Here is a 19,239-nt window from a genome sequence, read left to right as displayed (position 1 = left end):
AATTCAGTGGTCTACAGCATCACAGCCTCATTACTTAATGGCAGTGTAACTGCATCACTGGAAAATGCTTAAAAAACCATCATTCTTCTTTCTGAGAACAGAACAGAAAAGCTCCATGGTTGGTAATACCTTATCCATTCTTGTCCAGTATTAGCACGATACCAATTGTTTGGTCTGCCAGGTCTACAAAATGTTACCCTGTTCTCCATAACCCTCATAGCCACACATTTTTACTATTGCTTTTAGTTTCCCTCCTCAAATTTCTGTACCTCTTAAATACCTATTTATCTTTAGTGCTGTGAGCTCCTTTATCCATCTTTCATACTTAACATGCAGCTTCTTAAAAATCTGTCCTGCACCCCTTCCCCACTGAACGTCCCCTTTTCCTTTTTTAATAAAATTTCGTGAGGACTTTGCTGATTATGCCCTTCTACTCCTCGTAGTGCTGCTCCTCAGTACAGTGAGAGCTGTGCCTCAGTGCAAGAACCCCACCACAGAATGCCTGGCAGCCCCACTCGCTGTGGGGTTTTGACAATCATTCAGGGACAATGTGGGTTGCAAATTTCTAAACAAGCCACAGTTTGCTTTCATGCAAAGCAAATGAAATCAAACATCTTATAATTCCAGAGAATACTGCTTAATGAAAATACTGAAAACATTTTCCAGCATTTTTTATTTTACCATTGAAACAGTTATTGATAACCTATTTTATCCATTGTGCAGTAGATATTTTAGAAATGAATTGCTGTATGGTTTAATTAGTTCATTATTATGCCTATTCTTACACGGTAATTTCTTTTATCATTCTAATCATTCACTTCACACTTTTTAAACCAAATGGAATATCAAAGGTTCTGCAGGATTATTTTTGGATCCTGCACATGTTTCACTACACAATTAATCTGTTTGTCAGAAATACTAGTTAACTTCTTCTCTTTACTACTTTCCTTTACTAGTCATTTTTCTCTATTACATAAGATGTAACTACCTTACTCTGTAAAAGGATAGAATTTGATGCTTTTGACTCATTTTATTAAAGATTTTTCAATTGTGCACTTGGCATCACTATAAAATATTTTAATTTTTATAAAGTTTTATAATTGAATATTTTCCTTTATTTATATCTCATCTGCAGTATTTATTTAGTCTTTTTACACGTCTTTACTTAGTTAAAATGCAGAGAGATAAATATGGTTGTTACTTTGCAGGGAAGATTCAGTACATTAATATAAACTGTACACTAATTCCCCCAAAGCATATATATACGTTGTAAACCTGAAGACTTTTTACACAGCTGCTTATTGCTAAACAGTGCCTTGTCCAGAAGGGGACAATCTGTGTCTCTAATTGCTGTCACTGAAGCTGAGATTCATTATGTGACTTTCCCATTAAAATGTGAGCATTAATTTGTATAATGAAATATCACCCACTGCAGTGTTCATTAGCCATGCCCTACTGTATACTGCACATTGTTAGCTACCTAGAAACTGTAGTTAATTTCACTAATGGATATTTCCCTACTTAGTGTTTGGTAGGAAATTTATACTGTAACATTACCTCTTAAACTTTTAAGGAAATTTAAATTCAATCAATTATTTTCAACAAAAGTTTGGGATGTCATTAAGACAGGAGAAAAGGCATGCTGTACAATGTTAAGGATGGGAAATCTGGAGAAATCTAGAGAAATGAAAAGTCCTTTTAGTTCATCTTCGAAATGTAAGAATAAAGGATGTTCAATACCAAAATTGTCTCCTCTTGGAGCACACATACCCATTTTCCTTAATTATTCATATTGCTCATCCCACTACAAGCGCCTTCAGAGAATGGCAACAGGCAGTCTTTTTTTAGGAAGGAAATGTGAATTGAACTCATTTAAAACAGCACCATTTTTACTGTATTTCATCAGTTCATCTAAGCAAGGTTTAAAATTGGCTAGTCACATTTCCAAGGGAAAAAGCAGTAACGCTGTAAATGTATATAATACATCTAATATATGCAAGATATGTGTCATACATATCGTAACAAACTCTCAGTCAAAGGACACTGCCATGCCAAGTTTTTTATCCCTATTCATCTCTTTCTTAGGTTTCTGCTCTTTAGCACAATCCAAAGCATCTTCAGGGCTTTCCTTTGCTCAGGCACATCATTCTTTTTTCATTACTCAAGGGATTTAACTGTACCTGTCATACTGGGAATATACCAGAGCATCTAATAATGACACAAACCCAAACTGGTCTGCATCTGTGGTAGCTTCTGAATGCTAATGCAAGATGCAAAGAGGAACTGAAACCAGCTCTTACATAATATGTCACCTGTCAAAGGTGGAACATAAGAAATTTTAATTTACACTTAACTGTTTCTGTGCAGTCCAAAGGCCTAGACTATAAAGTAAACCCCACACCCATTCATTCCATTTCAAGGGGGTTAAGAGTGCTCAAGAACATAAAGATGCTCAGCTTTCTGAATGAAGGAACCTTAAGTTGCTGTCCTCAGAGGGGAAAAATGAAGACTCAGGAAGCATCAGCATTTGGCACATTATGAGGCTGAGATACTTGGATGGTTTTCTTTTTCACAAAGACTGAGCATCCCTAAGATAACTGTCATAACCTTCCCAGCTTTATTACATATTATTTTATAACCAGGAGGCTGAACCACAAACTGGACAGGCCACCCACGTCTGTTCTGCACTGCTGGTGCACAGACACACTTTGCCCTTGTTTCTGCATCTCCTCCCACAGTGAGTTGGTGTGAGTTGAAGTAGGCAGCTCTGAAGAAGCAGGACCACACAGCCCACCTCTGTTCACTAGTCAGCATAAAGAGCTCATCTAAGAGGGCTGAAAAAGTTCTGCCTGTCCTCCCTAAGCCTGGAGGCTCTGAAGCACTTTGGCCTGAAAGTCCTTCCTCTTTTCTTTCAGGGTCATCCCAGGGAAGTGTCTCATCCGTCAACTGTTTTTAGAGCAAGAAAAAGGAGAAACTGATTTCACGTAATTACGCCCTTTTCTTCTTATCATATGGGAACAATCAGAAATCATATCTTACATCTTCCCCTTAAAGCCCTTCCTGGCTTAATATCAGTGAGTTAGATAAGAAGAAAAATCCTCTACAGTTGTGTGTTGGGACACAACTGAGCATGCTAAATAAAACTTTGATTTGCTCTTTTTTCCTTCAGAAGCTTATTATATCATAGCAAACTACACAGAAACTGAGACTCAGTCTGGGGAAGGTTGCAACCACGAAATATCCAACGGAAAAAAGCAACCCAAGCCACTAGCTAATTCTTCAGAAACAGAGCAGAGCTTCCTAATCTTGTGGAGGATTAAGCTGCTTCTCTAGATTTTTCAGGCCAATTGCCACAGAAGCACCTCCTGGCTGGATCAGACTTTGGGTCTTGTCTTGGCACGTGTACCAAACCAACCCAGTCGTGTGCCTCCAAACACACAGATGTTCGAAGGAACCCGACTTCTGCTGAACTGCTTGAGCTCATCTCTAACAAACAGGTGCTGTGAGAACAAGAACAGTAATTGAGCTAATGTAGTGGAGAAATACAGTAAAGTGATTTTTATCAGTCAGTTATATGATCCAGGCATATAATAAAGACAGAGTGTGACATAAAAGGCAGGAAACTGTCCCTGCTAAGTATGAACTAACAAATATTTGTTTAATAACTGGTATCTATTACGTAATTTCCCTTTACTGCAAAGCGACTTAATTTTTATTTAATAGCTCTAGTAATTTGCCAATTTACAATTTAATATTTTTTATTAGGATTATTTCCAATATGTAAAACATTGTTTCATTTAAACATACTCTTGTAATTATTTAAAAATACTTTGTTATCAAACTAATGGAAACTGATCTTTATCTATTTCAAAATTATAATGATTTTTAAGTATATTCCAAATTTGTTTCAACAGTTTCTTTTTTTTCTTATTTTGTTATATCTGTTTATCTTTTTCTTATTTTTTGTTTAGTCATTTTTAATATGCAAGTTTTATGGAATATTTCCATTGTCATTAATTTACTTTCCATTAGTTCTAAGGCACAAACACCAAATGTGTAATCACTACCATCTTTAACACAGGAAGAAAGTGATCACTATATAATAAAACCAAATGAAGAGATGGGCAGCCTCAGGTTATTTTAAAAGTTTTTCTTTGCATGTCCAACAGTAAAAATGTCAAATTCTTTAAACTCCATAGGTCTAAGGTTATTTTTCAATAAAATAACCACCATTCCTTTACTTTTACTACATTAAAAAGCACACGAACAGGGTTTTCTTCTTTTTTTTTCCCCCACAAAGTCCAACACAGAGAGAAGAATATTCCTGCACTGCATGGTTTGCAATCCAATCAGACAAAACTACATTAGAGTGCCAAATTTTAAAATTCAGATCAAACCAGTGTGGTATTCTCCAAAATGCAAAGAGAGGAGAATAAAAATACAGTGAACAAATTCTCCCATCTCAAAAATGGTAAGTTTTTCTTTAACTAATTTTCATTTTTATTTTTTCAAAATCAGGTCTCACATTCTCAAATCCAACATTAAGTATTAGATTCATGGAAGCACATAGGAGAAACATGACTGCTGATTTTGGGAAGGGAGGAAAATTCTGCTTATTTGGTACTTCAGTGAAATAAGAGTTAAAAGTGAGGTTTTTCAAGTAGGAGGTTCAACTGGAATGTATTTCTTCATGCAATAATTTTACCTTTCTTTTAGAAAAGTAGCAGTAAATTTCTGAAATTCCTTTAAAATGGTTTAAAAAGAAAATGTCCCCACAATTAAGGGACCCACTATATCTGTTTCCAAAAAGAAGTACCCCAAATCTCCAGTTTTGAATACTCTTCCAAAGTCTACTAATATAACTAACACTTGGAAGAAAACAGTATCATATTGGCCATACACAGAATTTCAAATGATGTCAACAGGACCTGAGGATTTCAACACTGTATGTCAGATTTTAATTATGGATAGAATAAGCCTTAAACACATCCTGTGTCTCTACATGAACCTTACCACACACACATGTACTTTTAAGCAAACAAGATATTGCAATTTAAATGGAGTGGCTATAGTTTACTGGTATTGAGAGCAGTCCTCCCAGTGAGAGACATACCAAAATAAAGCGAGTATCCAGACCAGTAGCAAATCTCTGTAGGGCAGAAATGATGTGATTGTTACTGAAGTAAAATACGTTAAGTTTCACCACAGTGCACAGCATGATAAGTTTTGCTACTTACAAGTACTTAGTCATGTGAGTTCTAGTGGGGGAAAAAAAGCAGATCCATGAAGCTGATTTATCCATATGAACAGTGAGAGGTTAAAAATGAGCATGCTAAATGGAACAAAAATAGTAACTGAGAAAAACATACAGAATCCCTAAGCAGATGCTAAGGAAGGCCTTTGAAGCAGTTAGTATAACTAAGTCTGAAACCAATAGGCTTATGCCTATTGAAGGACAAGGGTAATTGAAGGAAACAGTGATGAAGCAGGGAAGGAGACAGAAATAACCTCAACTGGGAAAAGATGATTCTATTAAAGTGGTCTTTATCCAACAACACATTCCTTGTGCTTTTATTTAAGACTGTCATACATCTTTCTCAAAAGACTCTCTCCAACTAATAAGTCCAAATCTACACTGGGAATTAAGGCTCCTAGCCACATATTATGTTAACCCCCCCACACACATGGCATGTGTCGACAGCGCTCCGCTCACTTGTTCCTCTCACCTGTGTGTATTCTCAAGTGGACCTTTAAGTGATGGGATGTTCTGAAAGTTTTTCCACAATATGGGCAGTCTTTCATGGCAGAACCAAGGCTCCTGTCTCTCAGTAAAGCTGGCTGCTGGACTCCTACAGATCTCCCAGCTTCTTCTCCAATGTCTGCAACACAGAAATGTTCTCACATCACTTCAGCACATGTCAGGAGTTGTTCTCACTAAAACTGCTAACACAACACAAAGTTAAACATGTCAATACTACACCTGTCTATTTCATTCTTTAAATCTGACAGAATGCTGACAATTCATGTATTTTCTTGTTATTGTCTTAAATTATTTCATCTTTGCTATCATCATTTTAAGCAGCATATGGTACCTTTATATTGAACTGAATTATACAAGAAAAGAAACAGCTGTGTCAGCAGCTGGTTTGATTTCTTCTTTTGCTTCGTTCCTATTAATTTTTTCCCCAAAAGTTTGAGATTGTTGTTTTGTTGATTCTATTTAAGTACTGTGAAAATCTGTATGCTTTTAGAGGGAAGAAGTTTGCACCAGTGTATTAAAACCTCCTAAAAGAACAAAATTGCAGTGAGAAGAGGGTCCAACAACAGTGATGATGTCTACACACACTTCCTTCAACAACTAACAAACTTCCTTCTGCAACATTTCAGCACTGGAATGACAACTGACAACCTAGTCAGTGACCTAATATCATGGGAAAAGCAATGAAAAAATTCATCAGATGAGAGGGAATTCCTTCTCCCTCTCACCCACAGCTCCTGCGTTTTCTCCTTCAGTGTTCACAGCTACACTTATTCTTTGCATCATGATACAGTGGGTGAGACTCCAGGACACCTCTTCTCTCTCCTGATGTAAAGAAACAGTAATTTTCAGCCATCTCGAATAAGCTGCTTTTATCCAAGCAGGCTACAAACAAAATAACTTACAAAAGACTGACATAAAAAAACGTAGGGCATTTTTAAAAACTCATTATGCAAACCACACAAAACTCGTCTATCATCTTGTACTTACAGGGACATGTAATATCATATATGTGTATCAATTTATGATTTCACCAAAAAGTACCAGGCAAATGTTGAAATTCTGAACCAGATTGATGCTACTGGTATGTCAGGAGCAGTACAGAGGGACACATCATCACATCCCTGTGCAAGAGCTGAGCTATCTGAGTTATACTGAGGTGGGGAGCATACAGTTAAAACCTCCATGCAGAGTCTCGGTTATTTCAACCATAAACTCCTGACTAAAAATGTTCTGTCTCTACCCATTTGATATGTAACTAAAGCTGTCAGGAAACATAGTGCAGTTTACACAGCATTGCCTTTTAAATGGAAGTAATGGGACATAAGAAAGACTTAAACATTTGGCTCTAATAAAATCTATTCTCACAGTAGCAGAGACCAAAATACCAGATTTCTGGAAAAGGTAACACTAACAGGCATTTCAGTATGTATTATAAAATTGTCCCTCTAAACTATTTTGTTTAAAGCTGAAAGAAGGACATGATAGAGTGATTAAAATATATATATAAATGCTTATCTTATTCCTGTGTGTAATCAAGCTATTACTAATTTTCAAAAGGCAAATCTGATAGTTTTCACATCACAATCTTGTTTAACATTTTCTGACTGTTCTTAGACTGCAGAGTTAAAGCATAATATTTAAGTTAGAAAGCTAGTAAATGTCATTTTGAATTATCTTCACATACATAAAGTAGCATACTGCAGGAGTGTATTTTGTCTTTGTGAGTCCAGGAAGACATATATAGGTCCTAGTCTATAATTCCAATATCCCTAAAGAGTTTAGATTTTCTCCTTTTTTACTCCTCAAAAGTTGTATATAATTATGGCTTAAGCTGCTTTGGGAAAAAAAACAAATTTCTGAGCGCAAAAAGCTTTTTCTGAAGAGCAAAACGCAGAATGCATGATAATAAAATGCAGGATTTTATTCTGGTTTTCAATAAATACTATATGAACATTATAGATAAATATATAGATAAAGTTAACAAGCCACTCAGGAGGAATTCACTGAATAAGTCTACTAGTTATGTTTTGCTATATGTCACTCTAAATGATGGCCTGTTATCCATTTGCCTTTTATCTTTCTATCTAGAATATGTGTGGCCCAATAAAAAAGAATAAATTTGTAAGATGAACAGCTCGCTTTGCAGATTTAAGAGTGTAATTTTCACTTTACACAAAATTGAATTTTTTCAAGGCAGCGAGACGATGGAGTTTACTCTAGCACTAATCCCTCTGAAAAAGCAAACTGAAAACAACAATGAAGCAAAGAAAGATGTGGGTGGTCTGAAGAGTTTTCTTTTAGATTTAAGTAGACATACAGTAGATAGCTCCAAAGGCTTTGCTCCAACAGGGGCCTTACCTTGAAGAATTTTTCTTCCCACAGTGAAATCATTCGTAAGACTTTAAAGCTGGGCTGAGGGGTTTTCTTTTGAATTCCTCTGCCTACAAAGCCCACCGAAGCACTGGAGGCCATTGCTACCTGAATGAGCAGCTTTACATCTAAGTTCTTTTATTTCAAACAATGAAAAGATATGTTCAAGGCTGCCGACTCTTCCCATCAAATGCTACCCCAGCTTCTCACTCGGGCCCCATTGTGGCACATTGTACCTATTTGTCGAGCCACTTAAGTTTAAAATGTGCTTAACTTTAAAATGTGTTCAAGTCTCACTGACTCTGCTACCAGGGTTTCCTTATACCAAGCCTCTTAAAAGCGATCTATGGAAAACGAAGGGTGAAAAAAGTGACACAGAAAAAGGAGGAGAGATCAGCAAGAAAAAAGAAGCAAACTGGTGAATACAGACTATGCCAACAACAGAGTATGTGGGGAATGAAAAATGTTCAGCTCTAGCAATAATCATGTATCTTACAACTCTGATGTCCCCTTTCTCCTGCTGTTGAGAGCCCCTTCACAAGCAGAATATCTCAGTTCTGTAAATTGTGCAAAAATGTAGTGGTGCTTTACGGATCTGCAGAACTAGGATTAGCCTCCACAAAGTAGTTTAATTTATGATTTACTCAGGATTTGAGCTATGGGTTTTGGGCTTCTCAGTTCTGAGGATAAAAGATCAGGAAGGAAAGAGAACAGTTACTTATCTTACAGCCATTGTGGTTCACTGAGTTATGTGGTCTATATGATGTGCACTCGATGCACATGGGATTAAACTGCTTTTTTTTTTACTATCTGCTTCCATTATAGGCAGGGCGACGTCCTGAATGTCTTCCTGCCCATCCCAACCTTTCCTGATTCAAATGCAGGAAATAACAGAACAGACTATAAAGTATGGTATAGATGTAAATGCTACATGTAAGTCTTCAGAGCCTTGTCTCTGAACTTACTCTTGCTGAACTTTCACTTTGAAAGTGTCTGTTCACAGCAAAAGTCATGGACAGAAGTGCAAAAAGCAATACTCAGTTCTACATACAAAACTGGTCTTTGTGTCAGTATAAGGAAAAGGAACAGCTGTGAGTCCTCCAGCTGCTCTGCTGTACCTGCTGGGCAGGCAGATACTGCTCCATGGCACAGGACACAGAGGAATTCAGCCACAAAGCAGCTTCTGGGGTGGTATAACAGGGACATCTCTTGCACACCATGCCTCAGCTACACCTAATAACTGACTGTGCACATGTTCTCATAGGACAAATGCAAGGAAAGAAAGTTCACTTCAACATCCACATCAGAAGGTGCCAATTAGCTGCATAACCAAAGAGCCAATTTGGCCAAAATGTGGTCAAACCCGTTTGTCATGCAGACTGAAATTAAAATTGAGCAATCCGTAAGATCAGCATTTGAAGGATTGCCCTTCTTCAGACTGATGCCCACTTTTCAGGAGAGGAGGGACTAAAAGCCACCACTCCCCATCTAGTATGGAGATGGCCCACGTAGCTCTGTTTTCACATCACCACCAAACCTGGAGAGCAAGTTTCCAAAGAGACAGATAATCTCAATCAACAGTTTCAAGCCAGGAGCACTTTAACAGTAGAAGGTTAAGAGAAAGTGAGAAAGATACCAGTGAATCCTTTTTTTTACAGCAGATCTCTTACTAGGTATCAGAAATGATCTACCCAGAAATGAGCCACGGCAGGCGGTGCCCTCAGCACACACATGCAGATGTCACAGAGGCAAAATGCCAACTTCAGTGGATATTGCTAGAAAAGAGAAGACAAACTTAGGTGGACTGTGAATCTGTACTCAAAGCAGAAGCTATCTAGACAGACACATGAAGAGCAAAAGAAAACAAATTCTTTGACATTTCCACATATATCCTGTACAACTGGCCCACCTGTCTGGGATGAGTCTATAAAAATGATTAGAAAAGGATGGATTGCTTTCGTAAAAAGAAACCTGTTTTCACTTGGTTAGGCAGCAGCACTGACTTCAGTCACGTTAGCAGCCAAATTTTGAAAGGAACATCTACATACATGTCCCACAAATTTTACCAGACTATTTATTTGCTGTGTGTATGTGAAAGTGCAGAAATTCACAAAGAGGTGCTTTCATGTTCAAAGGAGCTAAATTGCAGTCCTCATGCAGACTAAATCATCAGTGAAGTCAGTTGGAATTTGTCGACACAGGGTTTGCCAAATTAGCCAAAAACAGGCAATCACATGGAAAAGGTAATCAACTCACAAAATAGGTAATCAGACTTACAAGTATGTGTTTGCTCTTGCACAATTTTCGACACTATTAAAGAACCCTTTGTGGCCAAAAGCCTTTAAAGCCGCACATAATCCCAGGTCTTCATATATTTCTGAAATTCAAAATATTTGTAGTTCTTCAGAACTGCCTGTAAAAGTTAATGAAATATGGTGCAACAAGAAGTGGTAGTGACCACAGCTATTTTTTGATGACCTGTAAACAACCCAGATTAGCCCACCTTGCAGCAGGAAATCTAATGTCAAAAAGGGAGTCAGAAGATATTCAGTGTGTTAATCCTGTCACTGCTGTCATCTTTGTGCAAGTATGCCTGGACTCAACCACTTCTATCCCTGGGAAGCAGCACAGGATATGCAAAGTTTTTGGGAAAACATGCATTACCTTTCTTGCCTATTCCTTAGAGAAAGCTTTAATAATACTGAAAATAGTGGAAAATAGGAATATAAGTGGGAATATAATTAATCATATTTTTCTAGCTACCTGAAGTAGCTTCAATTAGTACTGCTCGATGTAAATGAGAGCAGAATCTAGCCCTGTGCTCGTAATTTGAAATTAGGACCCTATTAGCAGATGTCACTACACTTCTTTGCTAGCAAAGTTCACGGCTTAAAATGAAAGCTTCTAATATTACTAAATATTACAGTTATATTTTAGGCCTCCGGAAAGAGTTACTAATGTCTTAGGTCAGGAACAACTTGCTGTCTCTATTGTTTCATCAAGGATTTAGGTTTTATAATGACCATAAATGGGAATCTTAAACTGTTACTATGGATTGGCAGAGAATTTGTTTAAACAGAGAGCTATTTTAGAAGAGAATTGGAAAGGAGGCCTACCAGTGAGAAAGCAGCATTCACATTGTTTGTATTATTAGAAATAAAGATTATACAAAGGTTCCACTGGTAAATAAAAAGATACCACTTCTGACATAAGAATTCCCCCTTAGCCCTCTGAACCACACAGACAAACAACAAGCACAAACTGCCCTGACTCTGCTAACAATTAGTGCAATGGCAGAGTTAAATTTAAATTACAGTCTAAATTAAACTGAAGTAAAATGCTCGGAGCCATTTATTATGAGGGAAGTCTTGCAACATGGAGAAGTGGGTGAATGTCAGTCACAGCCAATACCCTGGGCTGCAGGGGAGTAGCTGGGTGTTATTTCAGGCACAACTAGAAGAGAGGCAAAACATTCCAAGCAATTTCTTAGTAACTGTTAGGCTGGTGACCTGGGGGCTGCACACACACCTTAAGCCCATAAATGACACACCTGAAGACTGGTGGTTCTCACACCCCCTGGGTTCAAAACACTTTGCATGACAATACTGTATGTACACAGTGTTGGTTATATCTTACTGCTTTTCACTGTGGTACATATTCTGAGAGGCTGGATATACAGCACAAAATTATATTAGTAGACACTTAACCAAAATTAAGCTTTGGTTCATCACAAAACATTTCTTATCCACTTTTTTTCATTTTGATCAAATTCCCTACAGAGTTTTTGTCTTGGAGTTCTTAGTTTTTCAAATTGTTCTAAAAATTTAAAACCTTTTAAGATAATCAAAGTTCAAACACAGTTTCTGAGTACATCATTTTAACTGCCTCATTTCTTTGAAGAATTGTGTGACCAAAAGACATAGAAAATCAGATTTAGAACTTAAAAACCAGGGTTGGTTACTTGCCATTAACTGACAGAGCTCAGTTTTGTCTGAAAATTAAGCATGTTAAAAAAAATATTTTTTGAGAGAATATTATTTGGTATGAGACCTTTTTAACTGGTTTTGTTGTTTTTTTTTTTAAGAAGAAGACATCTTAAGTACCTTGCAATATCTTTCATTTAACAGTTGGCAGAAGGAAACTCCCAGATGAACATTGGCCTCTGTCTTTCTCTTTAACCAGCTGAGTGATCCAAGCTTTTAATAAAGCTGTTCCAATTATTGTAAAAGTCATCTAGTACCTTATAGCCACAAATATTGACAGTTTATTGCACAACGCATTCATGACATTTGAAGGTCAGATCATACATAATACATACACTTTTATAAAAGTGTCTGGAACAAAGAGATACATGATCAGCAATTACATCTTACCATTCAATGGTATGATTTTATACTTATTTAAAATGAAATACTATATGAAATGCAAATTGTTAATAAAACACAAAATAGTTCATTTTCTGCATTTATCATTTTATTAATCAGCAATACCAAGTTCAGTTGTAGAAAATCAATGGAATGCCATTCATGCCCCAAGAATATTACAGTTAAATATCATTATCCTGCAAACCATCACATGTATTCTTAGCTCAGCATGAGAAGAAAGTAAGCTTCAAACTCTAATCTCACTACTGTGTACCTCTCCAGCCCTACTGAACTCCGTGTAACTTCACCACTTAGATTTGAGTCAGGACCTTACCATATTATGAAAATATAAGTTTTGGTAAAATTGAATTGAAATGAAACTGAAAGGAGTGCTGCAGACTTTTTTTCTAAATATATGCACATGCCTGCATGTCAAACTTCTTCACCTTCTTCCAGTGCTTGTGACTTTTAAGGCCATTCTAAAGTCATATGCACATGCACAAATGATATAATTAAAAGGTAAAGGTCTGTACAGTCAGACCTGTGCACAGTCCTTCAATGAATTCAATGAACATCAGAAATTCACAGAGCACAGCCATGAGAGTGCTTGTTTTTGCTTAAATAGTCTTCACTTCAATGGTATCACTACTAGATCCTGGAACCTCCACCTACCTCATGAGAGCTGAGCTTGCAGCAAATGACCATGGACCACTACACTGGTCCCTCTAACACCATTTTTGCCAGTTTAATTCAAAACTGCAGGATGCAAAATCTTTTTTCCTAGGTTCTTCACATGCAGGACTCTTCCACCACTCAACTCCTCCACCAGCTTTTCAGATCTACCACTCCAAAATCATGGCTCTGAAATCCCACTTCCTTAATTTGACTGTATAGATCAAAGCATTTTAGATCCCAAATCACCAAGTTTACCAGATGAAGTTCATGAAATTGCACTAGATTTGTATAATTTTACCACCAGAAAAGTTGATGCTTTAGAACTGGATGTACTTTGCCACCTATCAGAATGTCATTTTATCTAGCTTGTGCTAGTTCTTGCTTTCTTCAGAAGAGCACATCTGAGCTGCCAGAACACCTTATTGTACTTCACAGTCCAGAATGTGTATCTTCACAAGCAAAGCTGATACCTTTTGTATCAGAAGAGTTGTGCTTAAATATATACTCATGGATCTCTCCTTGGTATTTTGCCAATGTTCTTTGCCATCTATCCTCAAAATTTACTTTGGTGTCTGTTTATAATTTTGGTAGCAATGTTAGCTCTCAAACCCTCCATACAATGTGCTTTCCATGGTTTTGTCCTCCCTTTCTTAAAAAAGCTTAGAATATTCTGCAGTTTTACCAAATGTTTGAGCCAAAAGCAGTCTGTGATTCCCATGTCTCAATAGTTTTCTTACCCAAACCCTTGGCTCACCTGTCTTAGCTTTGATCCTGTCACATAAATTTGAAATGGGCACTTGATTACGGACCAGAGAGGACAAAGACTTTCCAAACTTTATACAGATTGTTTACTGCTTTTGGAGAAAATTCCAGTGGGGAATCTAAGCGCAGAGGCTATCCAACTGGACCATCTTTTGGATTTGTATGTATTATTTGTAGGCAGGTGTTCAGGTACCAGATGGCCTTAAAACCCATACTACTCAGGTTATAGCAGCTTCTACAGGCTGTCTGCATCATATTCCCATCTCTGAGATTTGCAGAGTGGCTACATGGAGCTTGATAAACACTTTTACCTAGCATTGCTCTCCTGATGCCAAGGCTAGATCAGATATCCAATTTGGGAGAGTTGCCTTACAGTCCCTCTTTAATTAAGTACTCCTGATCTCCCACTCCTGGGATGGATTGCTACTGCTGATTAAGCTCCAGAAGTAAGGATCTGTGGAGGCAATTTCATGAGGGAGAAAATGAAGTTGCTAGCTAATCAACTAAAATAACCATTAACTGGACTTCTGTGAATGAATATATTGCCTTCTTCTCGCTTCCATACTTACCCTGTTTCTTCCACATGTTAGAGTCTCAACATACCTATAAACCAACAGGTAAGATGTGCTTCATTATGACCTCTATCTTGTTCCTAACACACACATGGGACAAACAGAACCATTTGGTACAGTGTACAGGCTACACTATGAAAAAAATCCAAGTGTCAGTAAACTGTAAGAAAGATGATGAATCTGGGTGGAGGAAAGTGCTATTGAACTTATTTTCTTTAGGTTCTTCTCATGTGCCAAATAATGCAGTCTGAAAGATTCTAAAAGGCACAAATGAACACCCACCACCATATAGTTTTCAAAATCTATTAATATCTTTTAAAATCTTTTGAGTACTTGTACAGGAATATTTAATAATTACACTAGACAGGTTTCACCCTGAGTTGCTGGGTTTAAACAAATCCAAACACCAAACAAATCATTCTTTTTCAAGTCAGAGCCACAGACTTGCCTACATTCTAAGTAGCTCTCAGGCCATCAGGTATCACTGGATAAGTTCTTGCACACCATTGTTTAAGAAAACCTCTTTTCATTATTATTATTATCATCTTATCACAGGGTGGCAAAATCAGCACAGAATTGCCAGTAGCAGATCATCAGATTTATAAAAGCTCATTCTAATAAAGAAAAATGTAAATTATTTAAAATGTCACAGGAACATCTCTCTGTAGACACCGGTAAGAAAGAAACCAACAAAAGAATCAGTCACCTAAAAGCATCTGTACAGGTAGCTAAATTACTAATTTTCCCCTCAACAAAATGAGAAAGAATTAAAGATTGTCATTCCATTTAGAGCTTACTGATTACAGAGGTGGTGACAGAGTCTCTAAAGAGTGAATAATGTCATGGTGTGTATTACAACTTTTGGACTCTGACAGACTTTTCCAGTAACCGTATTTTCTTACTTTTAACTTACCAGTGCTGTCTTTAAACTAAATGACCACTTTGAGCTAATACCAATGCTTCTGTAAACAATTTTCCTCCCATTAACTTCTTTGGTACACGCCACTTAAGTATAACTTTCAACTTCTTTACCCATTTGACAAAAAAATGAGCTATATTTGAAAAAATACTTATAAGCAACTCTTAACTGCTGAACCTATTTTACTAGCACCCTTTCTTATAAATAAAATATGTTAATTATCTAATTTTTGCTATAACAGAAAAATATTGATTAAATTCATTACTTTGAATCTTAAGAAGGGATCCTTTAACTATTCACCATGGGTTTTTTCTTCATTGATTTAACAGTGTATTCTGGACCTACTGAAAACATGATATTTTCTGAAGGGGCTCATTAATTGTTTTATACTAATGATGTATCTCAAAAAGTACATTACTAGGTCAACTCATATCCACGTTTTGTAAAATAGCCTTAAAGTACACAGATACTATAACATGCTATTTGTGGGCTATAAAGATATGAAATGCTGCTTATGGAGCTGATATATCAATAATTCCGTTTTCCTTTTCCACTATGAAAATATAAATTTTTTTCATCTGAACTATCCTGGTTAAAAAAAAAAAAGAAAAAAAAGAGAAAAAATACTGTTTTGAATGTTCTCCTCTGATTTAGCTGAGCTTGTGGCAATAACTGGTTTAGGCATCGGCTTCAGTATGCTGGAATGATCCTGAAACTAATTTTGCATGTGTTGGAGTTGGACTGTGGCCACACACGTCAGTATGCTGGAACAGAGTTATCTAAATCCTGAGCCTTATTTTACATGTGCTGGTGTTGGACTGTGGCCCTGCAATCTTTTAGGTCTCCATCTGTAGCTATCAAAGCCAGGGTGTGCCCAGCCACTCGCTACTGCTCACTGCTCTCCTTCCACAGAAAAGCTCCAGGCTCACAACCACCCTCCCACACACACTGGTGTGACTGGGAGCTCTTCAGAGCCCTGGCAAGTCTCATCAACCTTTCTCTGAAGCCTCCTTGCTGCCATGGCCGGCCTGTTGCAGTGCATCACACTTCTTAGATCACTACGATCCTACCCGGTTATCAAGTCCCACATCAGTGACGAGAAATATCAACCTCTTGGACAGATGTTCCCTCAGATTCAACACCAGGTAAAACAGCCCACTAACTTTTAAGCAAGCTATGAAGATGAAAACCACAGCTCCCCAGCTGATGGAAGACCCCTCTGCGTTTCCCAGCATGACAGTGTTTTTCCCTGTCAGCCAAAGTCTAGTCCAAAGCTAGTGATTCTTTACTTCTGGGGAAGTGAAGAAGAAAAGATCAGGCACTCAGAAGCTAACAATACAAGCTCCTCCAAAAATACAAGAAACACTGTCTGTGCACCACTCTGGAACATCAACACAGAGGCTGCAATGGGGACTGAGCAAAGCAGAGGTCACTGTACAAGGTGCTTATCACCCCAAGATGAACTGGTAACCTCCAGGGACATACAGGCTGATGGTAATGTGATACAAAGTTTTTGCAAGCCTCCTTCTACTTATTTACAGTTCCTCCACATTAATCCACCAGTAAATACATATTTTAACCCATCGGGAGCATCTATAAAATTAGGAGATAATCCAGGCTTGCTTGATTTGCAAGTACATTTCTCTACCAGAAATTAATAACTTTTTGTCTCTATGGAGCCTAGAAAACTGAGGAAAAAACTTTGTACTAAGGTCAAAATTAGACATTCGAATGAAGATCAGACATTCGAATGAAATCAGACATTCTTCTCTGGCTGGACAGACACAAGTTAGCTTACTGTCTGCCTCAGAGACAGAGAAAGACTTATTTCAGAAGAAGGAGGGTTGTTCATTCTCTTAACTTATTAGCAATGCACTTTCTTCAGCTCCAACACCAAAAGAAATTCAAAACCCAGGTAGTCTGCATGCACGGAAGCACCTTTTGTTTAATAAATAATTCAAACATGTATTCCTTTTTAATTTAAAAACGGTCTGACTGAACAGTCAACAGAGTGAACTAAAGTTGGCAAAATACAGTGTTGAAAAATTAAAAAGTGTATTCAAGGCCATATTCATTTGCTTCACTTCTCATATACTGGAGAGACAGGCTGTGCTGAAGTTCTAGCTTTTTTCTTTTTCTTTTAAATTATACACATACAGTCACATGATGCTCACTTGCCTTTGAAAGCTGCCTTGCCCTGGAATTAGTCTTTCTCTCTTTCTGATACCAGTACAGCAGCTGCTGCTCCTCTACCTTATGAACATCATCAGAAATTCAGCCAAAATGTTCTCACGAGCTCCTCTGCCATGCCTGTGAGGGCCAGGCTGAAACTATCGACCATCTTGGAAAACAGAAATGCTGTAAAACATTCTGGAAATATTCAGATCATCATCTGAATTATGGTCTCGTATATCAATAAGTGTATAGTAAGGTACAGGAAACACATCTGGCTGCAAAAATCTGCAGACAATGATGCAATGAGATCCATTCCAGGACTGAATTTGTAACACATTACAGCAAATGCATACAAATACTTGGGATCAGTCGAGTGCATTTAGGACTGACTTTTCCTCTGGAAGACAGTCAAAAGCATATAGCATTATCTTAAACATGAATTCACAGGCTCAGTTTCTGTAAAACAAAAGTCTTAGCAGTAAGCAGCTAAGGATAAGAAAACAGCACTAATAGAGTCAACTCTTACACTTAGCCTTCTGTACCACAGTGTTTCAAAGAATTTCTTGAATCTTAGAGCAGACAGCAAGTAAAAAGTAATGCTGTGGTGAATCCTCCTTATTTCAGATTCCTGGAGATATACTCATTCCCCCCCACATCTCAAAGCAGCAGCAGGTACTTAATGCCTTCCCAGCAAAGCAAAACCTTTAGGCCTCTGCTCTTCTGAGTGTTTGGTTCCCATCACTGTGAATGGCTTTACCATTTTTGCATCCTTTCTGATCAGCAGCTTCTGAAGGAATGACCACTCTGTAACCATCAGACAACATCCACCTACATGAAATCACCAGCTTGATAACGCTCCCATGGCATTAAATGCTGACAGAAGGAAACCTTATCTCAGAAGGGTCAGATATGCAGGAAAGAAGATCTTTACTGGGAAGGAGAATAGGGGAAACCTAACCCTCATAAAGTAACACTGCCTTTATAGAAAATGACTTGGCAATAACATATCTTTCCAAGTGGACATACTTATTTAAAACACATCTTAGAGTCACTGGATGACAGACACGAGCCATTTTAGAACAGAAAGAAGTTTCACAAGTACATCTTGAATAATTACACATCATACGGAAGAAGACCAGGTTTTCTTCAAATTTTCACTGTTCTGAACAGCAGTAAAATTATCTGCACTATATGGGATAAAACCAGACCAGATAAACACCTTGTACAGATAGGAAACTTTCAACGTCTCGCTCTGCTGTGAAAAAACAGCCTATGAATTATGTGTACAAAATGCATCCCTAAATATGACAAAATACGAACAAATGCATCAGGATAACTATAGAGATTGTTTAGACCCAAACTCCTCCCCTGCAAGTCAGGGAGTCTTCAGATTCTAATTCTGGCCGATTACTAGCTTACACTGAGACACTATGCAGTAACTACCATCTCAGAGAACAGACTGATTTAAACTCTGAGAATGCAGGCTCCTGCATTTGTGGAGACACGTTTCCATGCCTTTTCAGGATGGTACTAGTGGGAGCCACTCCAATAGCCTGGCAAGCCCACGCAGAATTTGGTACATAACAAACTGGCTTGCAACCGATTCCATTTGAAAGCTGTCTACAGTGGGACTGGCCAACC

The 19,239-nt window shown here is 37.6% G+C and overlaps 1 protein-coding gene across 11 annotated transcripts in view; it reads right to left on the bottom strand.

Moving 5' to 3' along the window:
• ZNF536 (zinc finger protein 536) overlaps positions 1–19,239 on the bottom strand; it is a 347,275-nt gene that overhangs the window by 127,106 nt on the left and 200,930 nt on the right. For 10 of the 11 annotated variants that reach the window (XM_064671231.1, XM_064671229.1, XM_064671232.1 and 7 more), the window contains one exon: positions 5,727–5,879. The exons of the other annotated variant lie outside the window; for it this stretch is intronic. In XM_064671231.1, the coding sequence (XP_064527301.1) occupies positions 5,727–5,879 (153 nt within the window). The remainder of the gene's footprint in view (positions 1–5,726; positions 5,880–19,239) is intronic. 11 annotated transcript variants of the gene reach the window in all.

This window comes from Pseudopipra pipra, chromosome 14 (genome assembly GCF_036250125.1).
Source record: "Pseudopipra pipra isolate bDixPip1 chromosome 14, bDixPip1.hap1, whole genome shotgun sequence".
In the NCBI taxonomy this organism is placed as follows: domain Eukaryota; kingdom Metazoa; phylum Chordata; class Aves; order Passeriformes; family Pipridae; genus Pseudopipra; species Pseudopipra pipra.
Note: the sequence above shows the minus strand (reverse complement) of the source record. Positions and strands in the feature narration are given on the sequence as shown.